The sequence below is a fragment of the Mytilus trossulus genome, chromosome 3 (genome assembly GCF_036588685.1).
Source record: "Mytilus trossulus isolate FHL-02 chromosome 3, PNRI_Mtr1.1.1.hap1, whole genome shotgun sequence".
Classification (NCBI taxonomy): Eukaryota; Metazoa; Mollusca; class Bivalvia; order Mytilida; family Mytilidae; genus Mytilus; species Mytilus trossulus.
In genome coordinates, this window is record NC_086375.1 from 54758426 (window position 1) to 54781817 (window position 23392).

The 23392-nt window shown below is 32.3% G+C and overlaps 1 protein-coding gene across 4 annotated transcripts; it reads left to right on the plus strand.

The window, feature by feature from the left end:
- The first annotated feature begins 1033 nt into the window (after positions 1–1033).
- On the plus strand, positions 1034–23169 carry LOC134711863 (ras-related C3 botulinum toxin substrate 2-like). 4 transcript variants are annotated; one of them, XM_063572810.1, is made up of 7 exons: positions 1034–1165; positions 14706–14794; positions 15541–15670; positions 18245–18359; positions 18693–18810; positions 20417–20577; positions 22792–23169. In XM_063572810.1, the coding sequence occupies exons 3-7, from the start codon at positions 15555–15557 to the stop codon at positions 22867–22869; spliced, it is 588 nt and encodes a 195-aa protein (XP_063428880.1). In that variant the 5' UTR covers positions 1034–1165; positions 14706–14794; positions 15541–15554; the 3' UTR covers positions 22870–23169. The 4 variants fall into 4 exon arrangements, with proteins under 4 accessions (XP_063428880.1, XP_063428881.1, XP_063428883.1 ...); XM_063572811.1 differs by having other exon boundaries at positions 15553–15670; XM_063572813.1 differs by lacking the exons at positions 1034–1165; positions 14706–14794; positions 15541–15670 and adding an exon at positions 15697–15747.
- Positions 23170–23392: the final 223 nt, after the last annotated feature.

Here is a 23392-nt window from a genome sequence, read left to right on the forward strand (position 1 = left end):
CGGTTCGGTGTTGGGTTAACACAAAGCATTTATACTGAGGTTGTCGTCGTTGTTGTTGTTGCAAAATAGCGTTGGAGTAGGTATGTCGGTTTGAATATGGGAGCGTCCTGGCATACTAATTGGTATTATTCATAAAAACCTAATTGAATATAAGATGTTAAATAGATGTAAGGAATTAACACCAAATTGTATAATTTCCAGGGACATTTAGGTGTTAGTCACCTCGCTCTCATCGCTTAGTTTTTAGTTTCAGGATCCAATTGATATTTGTTACCTAAAGAATGTTTAGTTTTTTAATATCAAGCTCTATCTAAATCCTATTTTCAAGAATTTTTTTTAAAGTTTGAACGAATTATCCTATTTTTTTTGTTTAAAGTGTTAGTCAAGTTTAAAATTTGAGAAAATCAATTTTTCATTTTTTTTTAACAAAATTGTAATTTGAATTTATCTGAGGCTGAGAACAGTATATCTAATATATATGTTCATGTCTGAGGTTAATACTATGAATAACATAGCTGAGAGGGTGATAGAGCAGTTTGGTACCCCGAGAAAACATTGTCAATGCTTTTTCGAGGGGTACTAATCTGCTCTTTCACCCTCTTAGCTATGTGTTATTTAATTTATTATACTGAATGTCCTACCATTATTGTCTTTTACAGATTAGTTTTATTTCAAAAGTTTCATTCTATGACGTCACATAAAGAAAAATACATAATATAATGGAAAAAGAACATATAGATCATATAGAGAGGGAGAATAGAACCAAAGAGGGATAACTCCATTTGTAAAATCTATGGTAACTTTTTTTTATTAAAGTTTGGAAACTTTTGAGACAAATTTTGATTCTACTACTTTTGGTGAAATTAGAGACATATATAATAAATCTTTAACTTACAAATGTCTCTGAAGTATAAAGAGGACATTCTAGAACATTTATATTAAATTATGCATGTAGGTCTTTAGTGTAACCTGCTAATTTAACCTTTTAAAATGGATATGGCTAGAGACAACCGAATGAAAACGTATACTCTTTTGATTGGTTGATAAATATAGTAAATTTTGGGAAATAAATATGGCTGGCGATGAAAAGCTACTGTGATGAGAACAAAACAATATGCTGATTCAGTAGTTTTATTGACATATCTACTATTTAGTAAATCAGTTGGTAAGACTGACCTTTCGTCAAATAGCTCAATGTCCTATAAATGTTTCATAATAACATCTTGACATACCCTTGGTCTTGTTATCAACGTATTAGTCAGACTGCCGGTGTAATAATTTTCTTGTATAAAACTGAAGACAGCTCATTATCTATAAATGAAAAAAAATGTTGCTGAAAATGAAATGACCATTTGTGTTCGAATTTATGGAACAGAATTGAAGATTTTAACTCGAATAATCCAATCCTTAAATTATCTTGATCAAGGCATCCATATGATTTTGTAACTGGAGAGCATGAATTCATTATATCTTTCCTTTGTGTCCACTGAGACCTCTGTGTAGTGTAACAAGGTAGGGTGTAAACCAACTGAGCACACTTCTTTAGCTCAGTTGGTATACATACTGCCTTGTAACAGAGATCCTGGGTTCAATTCCAGGTGGAGACCAAGCAATTTTGTAATGAAGTTCATGCTCTCCAGTTTCATTGGCGCCCAACAATAAAAAAAAAACATGGTTAAAAGAATTATCTAGCAAGGGAAGTACAGGTATATGTATTAAAGTGAAGATATCATCATTATAGAGTATAATGACTCTTAATGTGGGGAAAGTATGACAGGATTGCTTCCCTTAGTAACTGTGGTAGATATCATACATTGTAGAATCCATGTCTGTTTGCCCCAAGATATGTATGTCCCCATTCATGTTTGCACTCTTTCACTTTCGCACTCTATATGTTAAGATTCACGGTTCATTCGCACCCTACACTTTCGCACCCTTTTTATTACAATCATCAGCCTTTATTTTCAATCATCGAACATCATGTTTTTGCCATAAGGGTCAAATGAGCCTTAATTTTTGTTGTCTTTTGTCATTATTAATCTTCTCTGAGGTCATATGGAGTAAATTGTTGATGGTAAACAATGATAAAAGTTATACTAACAAATATTTTACCTTCATTTGTTTTGTGCATTGAAAATTAAAAATTTTGCATTCGTATATTGGTATCACATTGTGTCATCCAAAGACATTTGGTTTCTTGACAAGAACTTTAGTAAATTTAAATAGAAATCTGAAATTCAAGCAGAAGGTTTACATTGTACCATAATCATGTAGTGGTTATTTTTTTGTGGATGTTAAATTTCGCAATTTTTATTGGTTGAGGTATGCAATTTATTTTGGCGGTTATTATTTTGTCAGCTTTAAAACTTTTTATACGCCTGTCTTTTAGACAGGACATATTATGGTATACCGTTGTCCCTCTGTCGTCCTCACTTCGGACAATAACTCAAAAACACTTTCACCAATTTCCATGAAACTTTGGTGAATTGTTTATATCTATTGACGTAAGCTCCCTTTCATTTTTTTTTTATTTCAGATTTTTAGTTTTGGATTTATGGGGCTTTATTCATAAAAAAAGGAGGGACTTTCAACACTTCAGATAATAATTCAAAAAGGCTTTCACCAATGTCCATGAAACTTTTGTGAATTGTTTATATCTATTAATGTAAGCTCCTTTTCGTTTTTTTTTAATTTCAGATTTTAAGTTTTGGATTTACATGTATGAGGCTTTATTCATAAAAAAAGGGGGGATTTTCAACACTTCAGACAATAACTCAAAAAGGCTTTCACCCATGTCCATGAAACTTTGGTGATTTGTTTATATCTATTGATGTAAGCTCCCTTTCAATTTTTTATAAATTTCAGATTTTAACTTTTGGATTTATGGGGCTTTATTCATAAAAAAAGGGGTCTCTAAAAACACCGCAAAGGACCTCCTTTGTGCACAAAGGAGCACAAAGGAGCACTAAGGACCCCAAAGAAGTTTGTTAAGGGCACAAAGGACCTGAAATTCCCTTTAAAGCATAAAATTACAACAATTCCTGAAGAAAAATGTGGAAAAAAAAATAATTTCAATAAAAATTGCGATTTTTATAATGTACGATTAGGTGTTGTCACCGGTATCGGTTTGGAACCGAATTTATATCCGGGCTATGTGACAGCTCGCGTATGTGAATTTTTAAATAGTTATAATATGATATAACTGATAAAAACCTCAATTATTTTGTTGTTATAATTTTTTTTACGACAAGAGACTTTATCAAAACTACGAAAATCATGTAAGGATATCGATGCTTTGCTGTTTTTTTTTCTCAGATGGTCTCATATTTCATCATCAGCTTGGTTTTTTTTTTATGTATGGTAATATTTATTGCTATGACGAAAACATGTCTAAAGGCACAAAGGAAACGGTATGACCATTATTCTTAAGGTAGGTAATTAATTTGGAATTGTCAATTCGTTTTTCATGAAATTAATTTCAATACACACTTTGTTTTATAACAATTTATTCTACACAAAAACAAAGTACTAGTATGTACCGAAATTTTCTTACTTGGTGAGTCTCAAATTACTTTAAAGAAAACGTTTCTAAGCCACAAAGGGGACAGTATGTGATTTTTTTCTGAAGGTAGGAAAATTGGGTTGATTTTTTCAATTCGTATTTTTTTCAGAAATTTCAATACACACTCTGTTTTATCAAATTTTATTCTGTACAAAACAGTTACGGACAGAAAGTAACATAAAAAAAGTCACAGGACAAAAAAATCACAATTCAGTTTTGAGGTTAGTTTTCTTTGAACACGAAAACACTTCTTTTGAAAAAAAAATGTATTTTTCTTGAAGTTTTATTTATGAAGCAACTTTAAAATAAAAATTTATTCAATAAATATCAATAATTATTAAATAATTGTTACGAAAACAAAATACCAACGAGGCTTAAATGGCTTCATTTTGCCAATAAATATATATCCTCTGCATGATTAAAAAATTAATACATTTTCATTTATCAAGGTTAATGAGCTCCTAAACTTAGAAATGAATATATGTTAAAAAATAAAAAGATATTTCAAAATATATTTAGCAATTATCAAAAAAAATATTTGACTTTTTGTCCTATCAAATTTGTGACTTTCTGTCCGTTTACCTCCTCGGACATATTTCAGACCTAACTTGAAACTGTCTTATGAAGGTCTAAGTAAACATATCCTAAACTTGTCACAAGATCTTTAAATTTTCAAATGGATATAAATCTTGACAAACAGTGTTAGCTTTATTTATTTATTTCCGATTTCATGTCCAGTCTGTATTTATATCATATGTTTGTGTTTTCTCGATATTTTTCAATACATCCGTATATACCGATTACAGAACACGGTTCGTAAATCTTCAACTTTAATACCGATTTAACTCGAGACGGGTTTTTATTTGTGAAAAAAAACAATATTATTTCGTTGGAAATCACTTCCCCCATTTCATAAATAATTTCAGTTCCTTTGTGCACTTATCAAACTACTTTGTGGTCCTTTGTGCTCGCTAATACTTACATAATTTTCGTAGTTGGGTAAAGTCTCTTTATTACAACAAAAAAATTTAAGCATACTAATTGACGTTTTTATCATTAAAATCAGAGACATATACTCTGTTTATATAATATTATAACTGGTTTATCGCATAGCCCGGATATGATGTCGGTTGCAAACCGATACCGGTGACAACACCAAATCGTACATTATAAAGTAAAAATCGCAATTTTTATTGAAATTAATTTACTCTTTTTACATTTTTCTTCAGGAATGATAATAATTTTATGCTTTAAAGGGAATTTCAGGTCCTTTGTGCTCTTATCAAACTTCTTTGGGGTCCTTAGTGCTCCTTTGTGCACAAAGGAGGTCCTTTGCGGTGTTTTTAGAGACCGTAAAAAAAGAGGGATTTTTAACACTTCGGACAATAACTCAAAAGTCCATGAAACTTTGGTGACAAAGTAAATCATATTGCACAAAAGCAAAAAATTGAAGATCAAATTCTTATCCTATAACCATATATGCATGATAACCAATTCTCAGTTCGAATTCTTTGACTACAGTTATTCTGTGTCAGAAACTTATTATGTGACAAATATCTAATTACAATACAAATGAGTTCAGACCTGTATAAAGTGTGAATATTGTGTCCATCTTTGCCCCTACTGTTCAGGATAGGACCTCTGCAGTTTTATCCAGGTGTGTTCAGCACAGCAATTTATTTTGTACCCTTGTTACTTCCCTTTTTTATTTAAAAAAAAAACTAATGTAAAAGTGATCTATTCTTGATTAACATCGCCGCGATATAGCCTTTTTGTGCTAATGCGGCGTAAAGCAACCAACAATCAATCAATCAATTCTTGATTAACTTACAATATTATATATTAGAATCACTCCAACAAGGATTTACCTAGCATGCTTAGTCTTTCAAAGATATAAATAGCAAGCTAGTAATCATATGCCCTTATTCCTTTGCTGTTGCCTAAAACAAGGTTGATTTTAATCTCATGCAAAAGTGACTTACAATGTATTTAAATAAATAATATATAGCCTTCAAAATCCTAGCTAAAATCCTGATCATGTGGGAACCCTGTTTCAACCCTCATTTAAAAAACAAGTTAAATCAAATACATGTACTAATATTAGGACTAAATTAGACATCATCCAATAGAACAGAAATTCACAAAAGGTTTGCTATAATTTGATAAATATTTAAAGTTTTTAGTATCCTTATATGACACATGTATGATGTTCTTCTTTTGCTAAAAAAACAACATGTTCTATTTTCAAAAGAATATGGGATGCATGTGATTGTTTCTTCACTTTTATCAACTTGTTTTGTTATTTCCAATTATTTTGAAAATCATGATACACGTAGTTGATTTACTTAAAAAGAAATAAAGGCCACACCAGTAGGCAGGTAACAGTCTGGTCTTGAAAAAAGTATTCAATATATAAGTCCAGCAATACACTGAGACATTCTTGACAGACATGCAAACCCCAGCCACAAAATAACAGCCCATTTTATTCATCATGTTCATTTAATGCTAAATAATTTTGTTGGAAATTTTCATTCCTATTAGCAAAAAAGTTGACAAGACTTTTGTTTTCAATCCAGATACGGCCAGCATTTTTGTTGAAGTCTAAAATCAGAGTTAATTTTTTTCTCTCAAATATCTCAGACTGCCTCCTCAAATAAAATGGTTCGTACCTTAGACTTTATAAATCTTTGTAGAGCTTATACTGACTGGGGATAATTATTCAACTATGTTATTTTTAAAATAGGCTGGGGCGTAATGTTTGGGGTTTAACGTTTTCGAAGGTAAATAATATTGTGGAACTTTTTTTCATGAGAGTGTAGTAGTCTATAGAGTATTACTTTCTGTTTGGTGGAATAGTGAAATAAAAGTCAATATGTTTTTGCTCAATCCTGTGTCGCTTTGAAGGTGTCATGATTGTCATCCTCAGCGTTGGCAAAGTGTTACTGTAATTTAAATTTCCAAATGACTGAGTGAAGTCTTTTTCAACGCACTGTCAACTCCACCATAGCAAATTGCATGACTTTGACAATCAGTAAATACCATTGAAAAAATATCTTTATAGTAAAGAATTGTTCTATTAAAAATAAATACATGGGAAATGACAAAGGTCACAAAGTCTAGTCTGATTAAACATTTTATAAAAAAAAAGTCCAAGCAAAGGGAGGGGGGGGCGTATGTCCTCTACCCCCCTCTAAATCCGCCACTGATGTTTACCAGTACTTTTGCCTTTCTATTTATTATATTGAAAACACAGATGGACAGAATTTTGAATAGCAAATATGGTTTGCAAGACCAGATCTATATTGATTTCAACATGCATATACTAGTATATGACCCAAATAGTCAGTTAACTCCTTATTTGTACATTTTGTTAGAGTTATTGCCCTTACATACAATGATTTTAACAAATTTTATGGCCAAAATTAATTATCTGTCATTTCTAAATAGGAATTATTGCCCTTGAATGATGATTTTTACCCATTTTGCATTTATGGAAAAATCTGGTGGATAAAGAAAAAATATCAGCATTCTAGATAAACAAAAGTTATTTTTAGGCTCCAATATTGTTGAATATAAAAACATACCCAGGTGAGCAATGCAGGTGCTATAAATATAAACCCTTATTTTGTGTTTAATGATAATCTTTAAACACCTTCTACATGTATTTTTAAGCAGTATGGTTCCTGCTGTGTAGGGATACAATAACAGTTGGGGATCAGGTTTCAAAGGAAATAGAATAGGTTATTAGATAAGTTGGTGTTAATCAATACAAGTTCTATCAGCATCAAATAATTAAGTACATGTATCTCTACATTTGAAATGCTAGTACATGTAGTTTGTAAATTTGATGATAAAACTACAACATGGTAAGCCGTAAAGGTGATATATGATAATATATGTATATAGATATATAACCAATGCAGTCTATTTGATCTTATCAGCATTGATAGAACTGCCAAATTCTTAGATAGTGAGACATGGATGTTGATGTTACAGTCATTCAACACACATTTAATAGTTAAAGATGTTCACAAACAAGTTATTTTAAAAATAAGTGGAGCATAAAATTTCAATGAACAAGTTATATTAAAAATAAGTTGAGCATACAATTTCAATCGACTATACACTGTAGTGTCTTAGGAATCCCTATTTTCTGATAAAAGTAATTTAAGATTGAACTTTAATTAGATTGTATTGCAGATGTGCATGATGATGCTGTTGACATACATGTGCATTGCATTACAAATTTTATACTACCCTACAGAATGGATACTACATCAAAGCTTTGACTGTACTCTCTATCTGTCCATGGATAACATTGATTTATGTATAAAACATTCTTCTGTTGTCAGTTACTTAGATTTCTTTACTTTATTAAAGCTGGTATATTTTAAATTTTCTATAAATGAAAGCTTTAGTCAGTGTGTTAGAATTTGAAATTTATTTATAATAATTAAAGAACTTTATCAATCTAAAAGTACTTATGAATTTGAGACTTAAAACAAGTTATAAAACAGCAAATAGGACCCCCCCCCCCCCTTCGGAAAAAAAGGAAAATGAAGAACACGAATTGTTTTCAATCACAAGGATATCTTATAAATATAACCAACACAATCTACGGACACTATTTAACATCTTTTGAAAAAATATATTTAAATACAGGTAACTGTATGTGTCCTGATTATATTTCATTCAATCATGTTTTTAAAAATCATGTTCTTGTTTTCTTTAGAAAACATTGTAGATTTAGACTTAAATTTGATTGCTGACCGATGGGAATCTTCAAACTAAAAAGTAACATTAATATATTAGTACAAGTACAAGATGATTACATAGTTAACATCTGTTTTTGATAAGTTGATTAGATATATGCAAGCCCTACAACAGCAGGTGTCTTAAAAGAAGAAATAACAAAAGTTTAATGGTATATAAACAATATGTAGTGTCTAGTTTATCCTGTAATTAGGTGATGGATCACTCAGGTGATTATCTCTACATATTCTACATGGCAAATACACATCATTGCTTATTGATAGGTTCAACAAGATAGTGCCAGTTCATTTCTACTGATGATTTATCCTTACTACATGTATGTTAGCTTCAACATTTAAAGATGATGAAATTTTGATTAGAGATATTTGTTGTAAAAAAAGTTCTTAAGCTTCTCATATTATTTTCTAAAAAGAAAACAACCTTGACATCTAAGAAAGAATGGTTTCATGGGAAACATTTATTCTTAAAAATTTGCTTCCCATGACATTCAGATTAGAAGATATTTTCAATGGTTTTATATATTGCATTAGATAATCTGTAGCGATTAAACTTTTATTATTCTCAGGTATTGACAGCTACTGTATGTTTACCACATCACAATACTGGTTTTAATATTAATCTTTTTGTTTGATGGTCTGGCAACCATAATGAGACTGCAATTTAATTGGTGGAAAAGGGGAGTAGTGGTTTATGGGTGTTTTGAATTGAAAATAAAGGAGTAGGTCCAGTAAGACCTCTTTTTGGCCCCAAAATATAGCAGTTTTACAAAATTGTTCACATATAAACTTTTAGTTATTTATTGGACAGAAGAATACTTCTGCTACATAAATATGGGCTGTTTTGACTATACAATGCCCATATATCGGGTACTAGCACCATTAAGTCATGCTAAATTAATGTAATCTTCACAATTCTAGCATTTAAGTTAAATTTTAGACGGTTTTCGTGTAAAAAGAAAGTGGCCGCATTCGTGTTCATCCTTAATATTGAAATGTGAGTTGTATTTGATGATAATACATAACATATACCATGTATACAGGGTTATCACTAAGGCGAGTCCATGAGTCCTGGACTCATCAAAATCTGTCTGGACTCACCATTTTCAAAACTGGTGGGTTCACAGATGCATAAAGATTTAAATACTTTGTATAAACTGAACACAGTTAAACACAAATATCAGCATTTTATAGCAAAAGTTGAAAAGTGATCTGAATTTAATGTCATTTCATTGCTCTTTTAGCATGTTTAGGAAATGGAGACAATAATATTACATTATAATGCAATAAAATCTTTTCTTCTTTTTGTTGGACTCTTCATTGCTGAAAATGATGAGTCCCTGGACTCGCCTGCAAAAATCCTTAGCGAGAACCCTGATATTTAAAGGTTGAGGATGAACACGAATGTGGCCACTTTCATTTTTGACAAAAACCATTCAAAAAGTGACATTTTTCGGCATATTTGGTAGATTTTTCATATTTGAGCTTGAATAGGATTGTTTTTTAATGCCTAATCAGTTAAAATCTTTCACATACACATGTATCCTAATTGAATCAATTGAAATAGACACTTAACTGTTTAAAAAGTGGTCAAAATCTTTTGTCAGATGAATCTGAAATTTGAGGCCAAAATCGGCCAAACTCCTTTCCTGGACTTGTAAGGTCTGAAAAATAAATAACCTTGCATTCTGTGACACAAAATGCAGGAAGCATTTGTGAAAATTATTTTTTTCTGTGACAATTAAGCTGCAGAAAAAAATAAATACTGGTAGCAGCAGATGAAAATAAACATGATAAAAGACACTCTGCAAAATATAATACATTTTTTTTTGTAATATTGCCCCAGAATATCAAATGGTTGTCCCCTAACATTATTGGTTATAGATTTAGACAAGCAGGTAAATATGATATATAGTTTTCTGTTTTATAAAAAAAAATCTTTTAGCTTTGATGGTGTAAATATAATAAAACCTGCAAGTATAATTTTTTTTAAAGAAAAACCCAATCCTGTTAGAAATTTCTCCAAAAATAATTCATGCTGGATAACATAGAAATAATTTCTGTCAAATCATATAGATGTAATTGAGACATTGTGCAATGTTAGCAATATTTGTTTCTATTTTGAGATCAATGTTGATGCTAACTAATTAACTTATCCTAAAAGTAGCACTTGTTGACACTGTTACTTAATATTATGCTCCATCACAATCAAGATAAGTTGCATCTGTACATGTTTACATTTGTTATGTTTATATTATGCTACAGTGAATTGGTATAAAAATCCCTGAAATTTCAGAATTTAGTAAATCTCTGTACCAATTAGTTATTTTATTAAGTGCTATATTACTAAAACATTTTCTGTTGCAATAAGTTTGAGGTTTAACCAGTTTGACTGGACTATGAAGGACCTTTTCTGTTGCAATAAGTTTGAGGTTCAACCAGTTTGACTGGACTATGAAGGACCTTTTCTGTTGCAATACATTTGAGGTTCAACCAGTTTGACTGGACTATGAAGGACCTTTTCTGTTGCAATACGTTTGAGGTTCAACCAGTTTGACTGGACTATGAAGGACCTTTTCTGTTGCAATAAGTTTGAGGTTTAACCAGTTTGACTGGACTATGAAGGACCTTTTCTGTTGCAATACGTTTGAGGTTCAACCAGTTTGACTGGACTATGAAGGACCTTTTCTGTTGCAATACGTTTGAGGTTCAACCAGTTTGACTGGACTATGAAGGACCTTTTCTGTTGCAATAAGTTTAGGTTCAACCAGTTTGACTGGACTATGAAGGACCTTTTCTGTTGCAATAAGTTTGAGGTTCAACCAGTTTGACTGGACTATGAAGGACCTTTTCTGTTGCAATACGTTTGAGGTTCAACCAGTTTGACTGGACTATGAAGGACCTTTTCTGTTGCAATACGTTTGAGGTTTAACCAGTTTGACTGGACTATGAAGGACCTTTTCTGTTGCAATAAGTTTGAGGTTCAACCAGTTTGACTGGACTATGAAGGACCTTTTCTGTTGCAATAAGTTTGAGGTTCAACCAGTTTGACTGGACTATGAAGGACCTTTTCTGTTGCAATACGTTTGAGGTTCAACCAGTTTGACTGGACTATGAAGGACCTTTTCTGTTGCAATACGTTTGAGGTTCAACCAGTTTGACTGGACTATGAAGGACCTTTTCTGTTGCAATACGTTTGAGGTTTAACCAGTTTGACTGGACTATGAAGGACCTTTTCTGTTGCAATACGTTTGAGGTTCAACCAGTTTGACTGGACTATGAAGGACCTTTTCTGTTGCAATACGTTTGAGGTTCAACCAGTTTGACTGGACTATGAAGGACCTTTTCTGTTGCAATACGTTTGAGGTTCAACCAGTTTGACTGGACTATGAAGGACCTTTTCTGTTGCAATACGTTTGAGGTTCAACCAGTTTGACTGGACTATGAAGGACCTTTTCTGTTGCAATACGTTTGAGGTTCAACCAGTTTGACTGGACTATGAAGGACCTTTTCTGTTGCAATAAGTTTGAGGTTTAACCAGTTTGACTGGACTTTGAAGGACCTTTTCTGTTGCAATAAGTTTGAGGTTCAACCAGTTTGACTGGACTATGAAGGACCTTTTCTGTTGCAATAAGTTTGAGGTTTAACCAGTTTGACTGGACTATGAAGGACCTTTTCTGTTGCAATAAGTTTGAGGTTTAACCAGTTTGACTGGACTATGAAGGATCTTTTCTGTTGCAATACGTTTGAGGTTTAACCAGTTTGACTGGACTATGAAGGACCTTTTCTGTTGCAATACGTTTGAGGTTTAACCAGTTTGACTGGACTATGAAGGACCTTTTCTGTTGCAATACGTTTGAGGTTTAACCAGTTTGACTGGACTATGAAGGACCTTTTCTGTTGCAATACGTTTGAGGTTCAACCAGTTTGACTGGACTATGAAGGACCTTTTCTGTTGCAATAAGTTTGAGGTTCAACCAGTTTGACTGGACTATGAAGGACCTTTTCTGTTGCAATACGTTTGAGGTTTAACCAGTTTGACTGGACTATGAAGGACCTTTTCTGTTGCAATACGTTTGAGGTTTAACCAGTTTGACTGGACTATGAAGGACCTTTTCTGTTGCAATACGTTTGAGGTTTAACCAGTTTGACTGGACTATGAAGGACCTTTTCTGTTGCAATAAGTTTGAGGTTCAACCAGTTTGACTGGACTATGAAGGACCTTTTCTGTTGCAATTAGTTTGAGGTTCAACCAGTTTGACTGGACTATGAAGGACCTTTTGGGGAACCAAGGATTGGGCTTTATTTTTGAAGGGATTCAGGATTTAGACTTATTGAGACTCAGGAATTGATACTTCATTTCTTGTGAATGGAGAAATAAACATTTTTTTTTTCAGCGTTTATCTTTCCAGGTATTCAGGAAGCCACAACCTCATAAGTCATAACCCCTCTTCATTATGTGTGATTGCAATACCTTCTTTTTTAGCTCACCTGGCCTGAAGGGCCAAGTGAGCTTTTCTCATCACTTGGCGTCCGGGGTCCGTCGTCGTCCTGCGTCCGTCGTCGTTAACTTTTACAAAAATCTTCTCCTCTGAAACTGCTGGGCCAAATTAATCCAAACTTGGCCATTATCATCATTGGGGTATTTAGTTTAAAAATTGTGTGGCGTGACCCCGCCAACCAACCAAGATGGCCGCCACGGCTAAAAATAGAACATAGGGGTAAAATGCAGTTTTTGGCTTATAACTCAAAAACCAAAGCATTTAGAGCAAATCTGACAAGGGGTATAAATGTTCATCAGGTCAAGATCTATCTGCCCTGAATTTTTCAGATGAATCAGACCACCAGTTGTTGGGTTGCTGCCCCTAAATTGGTAATTTTAAGGAAATTTTGCTGTTTTCGGTTATTATCTTGAATATTATTATAGATAGAGATAAACTGTAAACAGCAATAATGTTCAGCAAAGTAAGATTTACAAATAAGTTAACATGACGGAAATGATCAAATGACCCCTTTAGGAGTTATTGCCCTTTATAGTCAATTTTTAACCATTTTTTGTAGATCTTAGTTATCTTTTACAAAAATCTTCTCCTCTGAAACTGCTGGGCCAAATTAATCAAAACTTGGCCATAATCATCATTGGGGTATCTTGTTTAGAAATTGTGTGGCGTGATCCCGCCAACCAACCAAGATGGCCGCCACAGCTAAAAATAGAACATAGGGGTAAAATGCAGTTTTTGGCTTATAACTCAAAAACCAAAGCATTTAGAGCAAATCTGACATGGAGTAAACATTTTCATCAGGTCAAAATCTATCTGCCCTGAATTTTTCAGGTGAATCGGACAACCTGTTGTTGGGTTGCTGCCCCTAAATTGGTAATTTTAAGGAAATTTTCCCGTTTTTGGTTATTATCTTGAATATTATTATAGATAGAGATAAACTGTAAACAGCAATAATGTTCAGCAAAGTAATATTTACAAATAAGTTAACATGACCGAAATGGTCAGTTGACCCCTTTAGGAGTTATTTCTCTTTAAAGTCAATTTTTAACAATATTTTGTAAATCTTAGTTATCTTTTACAAAAATCTTCTCCTCTGATAATACGTGGCCAAATTAAACCAAACTTGGCCACAATCATCATTTGGGTATTTAGTTTTTAAAATGTGTGGCGTGACCCGGTCAAATTACCATGATGGCCGCCATGGCTAAAAGTAGAACATAGGGGTAAAATTCAGTTTTTGGCTTATAACTCAAAAACCTAAGCATTTAAAGCAAATGTGACATGAAGTAAAATTGTTTATTAATTAAAAATATATCTGCCCTGAGATTTTCAGATGAATCAGACAACCTGTTGTTGGGTTGCTGCCCCTGAAATGGTAATTTTAATGCAATTTTGCTGTTTTCGGTTGAATATTATTATAGATAGAGATAAACTTTAAAATACAATAAATGTTGGCAAAGTAAGATCTATAAATAAGTCAACATGACCGAAATTGTCAGTTGACCCCTTTAAGAGTTATTGCCCTTTATAGTCAAGTTTTAACCATTTTTTCGTTAATCTTAGTAATCATTTACAAAAATCTTCTCTGAATCTACTAGGCCAAGTTAATTATAGATAGAGATAATTGTAAGCAGTTAGAATGTTCAGTAAAGTAAGATGAACAAACACATCACCATCACCAAAACACAATTTTGTCATGAATCCATCTACGTCCTTTGTTTAATATTCACAAAAACCAAGGTGAGCGACACAGGCTCTTTAGAGCCTCTAGTTATTACATGTAATACTTCTGTATTATGTACAAATGTATATTTTTGAATTATTTCTTTATGTATATTATCCTAACATGTACATGCATGTCTTGTATTTCAGATGTGTAATTTTGAGGAATTTTATCCAGATCTGCATAGTGTTTCATTTGAGTTCAAAGCAGCATATAAAAAAGATAAGTTATAATTAAGGTAAAAGAAACATAAACTTGTACTTAAAATTACTTCAGATAGTTCCCTCATTTTTAAACACAAAAAAAATAATGGACCAAGGCCAGTCTATAGCTACATGTACATGTACATGTATCTACAAAACAGAACAGCTTAATTGTCTAGAAACCAAATTAATTAACATAATTATTACCCATACTATTAATAGACTAGACATGGTGAAAATGTAGAACAATGCCAGGGATATATTTTTTTTTTAGAGATTCCAATTGTAAATCATGAACTTTGTCATTTTGTATATAGGGAAGTTTATGAGTGTGGAAAATAGTACAGTTTAAATGGGAATGGAAAACCACAGTAATTAAATTAGTCCTTTAACATTTCATCTGATGCATTTCTAAGAATTTCAAATTACCGGAATTATATTTTGACTCTTTAGACAGGTTGCAGTTTTGGTTAAATAAATATAATGCTTCCTTTTCATGAGTTATTAACAGCTTCATGTATGACACCACAGTACATTAATTAAATGGGATACTTACATAAAGTCTTGACTGGTTGACTCATTCATACTTAAATATCACATACAAGAAGAGCACATTTTGTACTCAAGTCTAAGCTAGTAGCTAAAAAGATATATATCAGTTGGTTACATTAAGTATTGTTATAAATTGTTGGTGATTTCTGTGAAAAAAATAAGGCCATTTCAACATATTAAAATATATTTTACTGAAACATAATAATACTATAATTCTGTTTATATTTAGGTTTAATTTAAGATATGGCACACCCAAGACCAATAAAATGTGTGGTGGTTGGTGATGGTACTGTAGGGAAAACCTGTATGTTAATATCCTACACAACAGATAGCTTCCCTGGAGAGTATGTTCCTACTGTGTAAGTATCTGATACAAATTCTGTATGTTAATATCCTACACAACAGATAGCTTCCCTGGAGAGTATGTTCCTACTGTGTAAGCAGTCTTCACGCTGAATGGCAGCCCAGACAGCCCAGGCTTGTAAAATTGCTCTCAGGCCTGTAAAAATCATATTTACAGGCCAACAGAGTCTTAACTAAAAATTTGCAAAAATTGAGCTCCGGGCCTGTAGATTTAACAGTTCATCGTGAAGACTGTGTAAGTGTCAGATACAAAAACCTGTATGTTAATATCCTACACAACAGATAGCTTCCCTGGAGTGTATGTTCCTACTTTGTAAGTATCTGATACAAAAACCAATATGTTAATATCCTACACAACAGATAGCTTCCCTGGAGAGTATGTTCCTACTGTGTAAGTATCTGATACAAAAACCTGTATGTTTTAAATATCCTACACAACAGATAGCTTCCCTGGAGAGTATGTTCCTACTTTGTAAGTATATCACGCATAAATCTGTTTTTAAATATCCTACACAACAGACAGTTTCCCTGTAGAGTATGTGTCTCCTGAGATAAGTATCTGTTTCAAAAACATATTGCTGTATGTTAATTTGCTACACAACATATGGCTTCCCTAGAGAGCATGTCCCCACTGTGTTAGTATTTCATAAAATAATTGGAAAAGAAGTACATGTAGGAATAGTCATGACAGCTTGCAAAAATGAAAAAGTGATTTACATCAGAATCAGCCTACTTTCCAATTGTGTTTAAAATGGTCACAATATACAAGAAATAGGGGTTGCTATCTGGAGGCTGTGAAACAATTTGTCTAAACAAACTGAGAATGGAAATGGGGAATGTGTCAAAGAGATAAAAACCCAATCATAGAGCAGAAAACAGCTGAAGGCCACCAATGGGTCTTCAATGCAGCGAGAAACTCCCACACCCAGAGGTGATCTTCAGCTGGCCCCTAAACACATATGTTACTAGTTCAGTGAGAATTGACGTCAAGCTTAACATAAAGCTTCAAATTTTAAAAAGAAGAAGACCTGGATGCTTCATAACTTGTATGCAGATACCTTATGTCAAGAAGTTTCCATCTATCATTTGTCCATTGTCCTTGACCTCATTTACATGATATAGCAAATGCTTGGAAATAATAATTTAAAAAAAAAATTTCATGTGAATATCTCACATATTATGAGTTATAGGATAACTTTATTTGGTATATATGTGTTCCTTTCAACATCTACATGTCTGTCAGACAGGGTTCAACTTACTATGGCCTCATTTCATGGATTATGGTTAAACATGCATGGTTAGTTCCTTTCTCAGATGCAATATGGTGTATAGAAAGATTGTAAGGAGAACATGTCTGTCTGCCTAGGTGGTATCATCTAACCTGAAACTGAGTTTCATGGTTCATTGGTTGATGTTAAATATTTGTGTTGTGGTCTGGTTTTTTTTCAAATACTTTTAATATATATATACATCAGCTATATTTGCTGTGCAGAAATATTGTAAGGAGTACATAGACATTTAAAAATATGTGCTATGAATGCTAATGAAACAATCCTCCATCCAAGTCCCAATTTATAAAAGTAAACCATTATAGATCAAAGTACGGCTCTCAACCCAGATTTGACTGCCCAGTTGTTCTTTACCTTATTTTCATGGTGCCTTGGCTAGTGTTGGGTTTTTGTGGGTTTTTTTTCTCACCTAAATAAAGAATAATTGAAAGGTGTACATGTACATGTCTGTCTAGCTGTTATCATCTCTCCTTGACATCATTTTCATGGTGCATTGGTCAATGTTAAAAGTTTTTGTGTTTGGGTATGTTTTCAAATGACTTATGGCAATAGGTCAGATATCTGTGGTGTATAGAATAATTGCAGAGTATTCATGTGTCTGACAGGATTTATCTGACCATAACCTCATTATCTTGGATCTTTGAAAATATTAAGTTAACTGTTTATGCATGTGATACATGTACTTTAATTTGAGTAAAACATTTATCTTTTTAAACTTTCACCATAAAATCAATGGTCAGTATAGCTGGCGAGACATTTCAGTATGTGCACTCTTGCTAAGTAAAGCACTTTTACACGTGTTAGTGCTTGGTTATGTAATATAAAAGTCTTCTTTGCTGGGACATTACTTTATACCCCTTAAATCTAGATCAAATAAATGAAGTGGGCTATTCATAACAATAGATCATTTGAAATTTTATTAATCTTTTGAATTTGTTTTACTCTTATTTAAATCACTTTAAATGTAAAATTCTACTAATTATTTGAAAAAAAAACCCATTGATTCACTGACATCCTTGAAGTAATAACAGAGAGAAAAAAACAGAAGACCAGATCTTACTAAAGTGTGCTGCTGTAAATTCTAAGACTTGAAAAATACAGATAAAAACCTTAAGAATGCAGTTAACAATAAATTGTTAAATTTCAGTAATGATAAATGTACCAATTATTGCTAAAATGTTTTTCTGATCAATGCCTTTAGCAAACAACTTATCATTTATAATTTCATTATGAAATAAATTTCACTTCTTGAATAACCAATTAACATTACCTCTTTTATAGATTTGATAATTACACAGCCAACATGGTAGTGGATTGTTACTCTGTCAATTTAGGACTATGGGATACGGCAGGACAAGAAGACTATGATAGGTTACGTCCCTTGTCTTATCCTCAGGTTTGTTTATGCTCAAGTTATATAAAAGGTGTTGAATAAGTGTTTTTCAGAATATTTTCATAAAAAGATATTTAGTGTACAGCTGCATTCAAACTTAGAACTTGAATATAGATTAAAAAAAGAGGCAGACATCAAAAGTTATAAATGAAGTGGTACTCCAATAATTCTTTTTACAAAGCTCTCTAGAAATTTTCAAAGTGACAGGAAACTTTTTACAAACTTTTGTACATGCACTTACACTAAGTTCTTTTTGTCTTCTTATAGATTTATTATTCATTTGTATGCTTTATAAGGAGATAAAATAATTAAAAATCGTTTCTTTTATTCTTGTAGACGGATGTATTTTTAATATGCTTTAGTGTTGTGAGTCCCTCCTCTTTTGAAAATGTAACAACAAAATGGAACCCAGAAGTAAAACACCACTGTCCTGATGCTCCTGTTATATTAGTTGGTATGTATTCCCAGAAACCTCAGGTCTATTTCGAGCCAGATCACAGACTGTTAATGTGACAAAAAACTGATGTGTATTTTAGGTGTAGCTAACAACCTAACAACATTGTAATTAAAAATAAAAGTGTACATGTAAGTGTCAGTAAAGTTGATAAAAATAAAAATAACCATTTTGACAAATCATCTAAAGTAGATATAGGAAGATGTGGTGTGAGTGCCAATGAGACAACTCTCCATCCAAATAACAATTAAAAAAAATATTAAACCATTATAGGTCAATGTACGGCCTTCAACACGGAGCCTTGGCTCACACTGAACAACAAGCTATAAAGGGCCCCAAAATTACTAGTGTAAAACCATTCAAATGGGAAAACCAACGGTCTAATCTATATATAAAAAACAAGAAACGAGAAACACGTATATATTACATAAACAAACGACAACTACTGTACATCAGATTTATAAAGGTTCAGTTGCTACCAAATACTTTTCTTCTTAATTATACCCCCGCTTTAAAAAAAGGGGGGTATACTGTTTTACCTCTGTCTGTCCGTCAATCCGTCCGTCAGTCCCATGAAACTTTCTTGACATTTTTCTCAGGAACTACAATGCAAGGATTTCTGAAATTTGGTTTCAGGGTTTATCTAAGTCAGCTATACCGTGTGATGCGTTTTCAGATTCATCACTTGACAACTTCCTGTTTACCGAACACTTGTATGATTTTACACATGATATCCAAGTTGAAAATTTTCGTCACACTTTTCTCAGGAACTACAATACAAGGATTTCTGAAATTTGGTTTCAGGATTTATATAAGTCAGCTATACCGTGTGATGTGTTTTCAGATTCATCACTCGACAACTTCCTGTTTACTGAACACTGGCATATTTTTACACTATTTATATTATCCACTTGCGGCGGGGGTATCATCAGTGAGCAGTAGCTCGCAGTTTCACTTGTTCTGTCCTGCTTTTAACACCTCTATTCTGAAGGTTGGGGTATTCTGGTTGGCTATGTCTGACCTTACAATGAACCTTTTGAAACAAATTTATTTTTTCTCAGAAACTACAAATCAGATTATTCTTAAATTTGGTATAAAGCGTCATCTTCATGTGTTGCATGCTATACTGTATGATGCATTTACAAACCTATAGCTTATCAGATTTTATATATTACAGTTCACACAATAGTAATTAGAGGATGAGTATTATTTTGTACACAGTTATATCTTAATTCTTTAACATAGATTGATACTGTAAATATGTTTATCCTGTTAGGCATAATATCTTGTGATAAGAACTTTTGGTGTCTGAAATAAAGATTATATAGTTGGTTGCATTTTCTCAGAATCATAAAGTGAAGAAATTCATGTTTTTTAAATTGCAATATTTGATTTGACCAGTTTTCAGCATTAACAAAATTTCCTGTGAGCTATTATTCATAAACTAAATAATACCCATCCTGCTTCATGCATCATGCTTTTTTACTGTTTATTGAGTACATGCTAGCACCATAGCAAAATTAACAAGGTCATTGAAAAAAAAGCATTGTAATGATTTGAACCTTTAACAATATACAGATATGCATTAATCAATTATTATTTTTAGGAACAAAGATAGATCTGAGAGAAAATAAAGAGGCTATAGGTCAGCTGACAGCCCAAGGCTTATCACCAATTAAAAGAGAACAGGGAATTAAATTAGCCAATAAAATTAGAGCTGTTAAATACATGGAATGTTCTGCTTTAACACAGAGAGGTTTAAAACAGGTGTGTATCAATTAGATAGAGACATTTTTTTCTGAAGTCAGATCAAATTTTTTTAGTTTCCCTTATCCCAATATGAAATTGAATTTTTCTGCTTTTGTTTAAGTTTGTATACTTATTTTTTTGGGAATTACCATTTTTTCTGAAGATAAATCCAGAAAAATGCTTAGGCTCAACAGTTATGTAAAGCATTATTTTCAATTTTGTGTAAACACAATAAGAAACTTATATAGTTTACTTAGGAATGTCACCAAATTTGAATGTAACCTTGAAATTCTTATCTTGGCAGCTGTTTAAAATTTACTCGAGTCTCTTATTCTTGTATTAAATAGACTCATCAGGGCTCACGTTACCAGGCGACTTGGGTGAAGAAGTCGCTTTCCCTGACCCCCAAAAGCGAAGACAAGTCGCCCTGTTGTTTACGATACTCGGTTTCAGTCACTTCCGTCATCAGACATTTTCAATTTTTACCAAGTTGATGTTTATTGATAATTAAAGAAATTCAGACATAATCGATTCATTATCTTATGAAAAGAGGATGAAGCATTGTTTTTGCAGTGTGTAGCAAGTTATTTAATAAAAATACAACTTTTTATCACTTGGTGCACATCCGAAAGTTCCAGTGCTTGTTTCTCAAAAACGAACATCAACCTAACTTTCGGCTGCAAAATAAGTTTGTTACTTCATTTAAACGTGATAACAGTTGCCTCCAGTAAATTTTCAATCTATTTATTGCATTAAAATCGTCATGATCCTTTCCAAATAACTTGTCAAACATCGTTTATTTTTGTAAATTTTCTTGCAATCGTCCGCCATTGACCGATTTCTAAACTATGGATTGGAAACGGACCAGCTATGACCGTAATCCCTATTTTTACAAAAATTACTACGGACGCACGGATGGAACAGCTGACAGAGGAATATTGATCCCAAAAGGGAAAATTATGCATTCCACATGCATTAAAAGATTTTGGTTACATCTAAATAAACTCATCATTGATTGGCGTATATCATTCCCTATAATTTAAATGGATTGTTGTAAACTATTGTAAAGTTGCTCAACTCTTAGACCATAACACTAATATCAATATATTATGACCCAGCTTACCTTAATATACCTTTTGATGAGAAACACTGAATTTTATACACAAGCTAGTTTTTAATTAAATTGTAATTGTTATTTTATAATTTCTTTACCTTTTAAAAAAAAAAAATTTTTTTAGTGCTTGATATTTAGTTGGTAGTTTCTCACAAGGCCCTTAGTAAAATTTAAACAACTTTTAATTTGAAATGTTACTTTAATTGAATACTCAGATAAAAATTGAACAATATAAAAAGAACATTATTTACAAATGACCGTTTATACTACAGTAAAATCCAAACATTGTAACGCACCGCACAAATGACCACTTCTCTTTCAAATCTCACCACTTCTCCCTATCAGTTTCAAAAAGAGAAGTCACTTCTCCCTATAATTCTGAAGTAGTGTGAGCCCTGCTCATCTGCATTAGCATAAATAATTATAAGTTCCTATGCTGGTTGGAAGGATTTTTTTTCTTTCACTGTTTATTTGCATCACATAAAAGGGGGATAATAGATCATAAGAGCAATAAAAAAAATAATTAGATAATAGACAGATAAAAGTATGAACATGAAGAATGAAATAAAACAAGATGAGCAGACATACAGAAGTCTTCAAAACACTACCCCAAGTGGCACCCATTATTTTGACAAGTCACAAGGAACATTCTGTGACGTCTTTAATGATGGAAGAAGTAAAGTATTGTGGGAATGACAAATTGAATATATATCTCTTGTCATTTGGGCACAGATATTCCCAAACATTAAAAAAAATCAAGATGAAATTCATAATTCTATCAAGGAAGTGACCATTGAGAACCCTTGGTCAGTAGCTTCCATGAATGCAGCACCCCCCCCCCCCCCAAAAAAAAAATAAAATAAAATAAAATAATTAAAACAACAAACAAAACAAACAACAACAACTTTATCACATCTGCAAAGAAAAAGAAAGACAACATATTGAAAAAAATGTTCAACTGATAATAATAAAAAATGACATTATAAGTACTCTGCAATGGTAAAAATGATACAGAATATTTTCTGCTATAGGCTGTTGTATCAAAGGGTACTGATTAATTTGCTGACAAATGAAATAATTTTTTATGAGTTAATTAATTTTCTGGTTTTTTTTTCTAGGTTTTTGATGAAGCTTGTCGAGCAGTTCTACAGCCTCAGCCAGTTAGACAAAAAAATCGACAGTGTTTACTACTGTGATTCTATCATCAATCAAACAATATACAGATCATGTTATCATTTATTAGCAAACTTTATTTAATTAGCCTTTTCTTTGCCAGGATTTTGTAATCTCAAGCTTTATCATTTCAAAGGTTTTTAGGAACATTATATTTGCCTTAATATGAGGTTTTGTCAGCTTTGCTAGATTAAGATTTTAGAGCAATAAAAATGAAGAATTGTTCATTCAAGGAAATGTTTTCAAATTGTAGTTTATTTTTATTTTTGTTATTTCACAGACTTTGTGAATAGTCTACAAAATGGGAAAGTGATAAGTTTTGATGTTAAAGGGAAATCACACTATTTAAACTACTAATAATAATTCATTTAAATTTTGCATGTAGACAGCTCATACTTATTACAATATTTTAGGCGGAAAAAAAACTGGGGTCACCGATGTTGTTTTCGAGATATGACGTCATCAAAAAGTAAAGAATTGCGTTATACTGTAATATAAAAATAGCGCTCAAAAATGCTAAAAGAAGGCAAAATTATTGAAAAACGA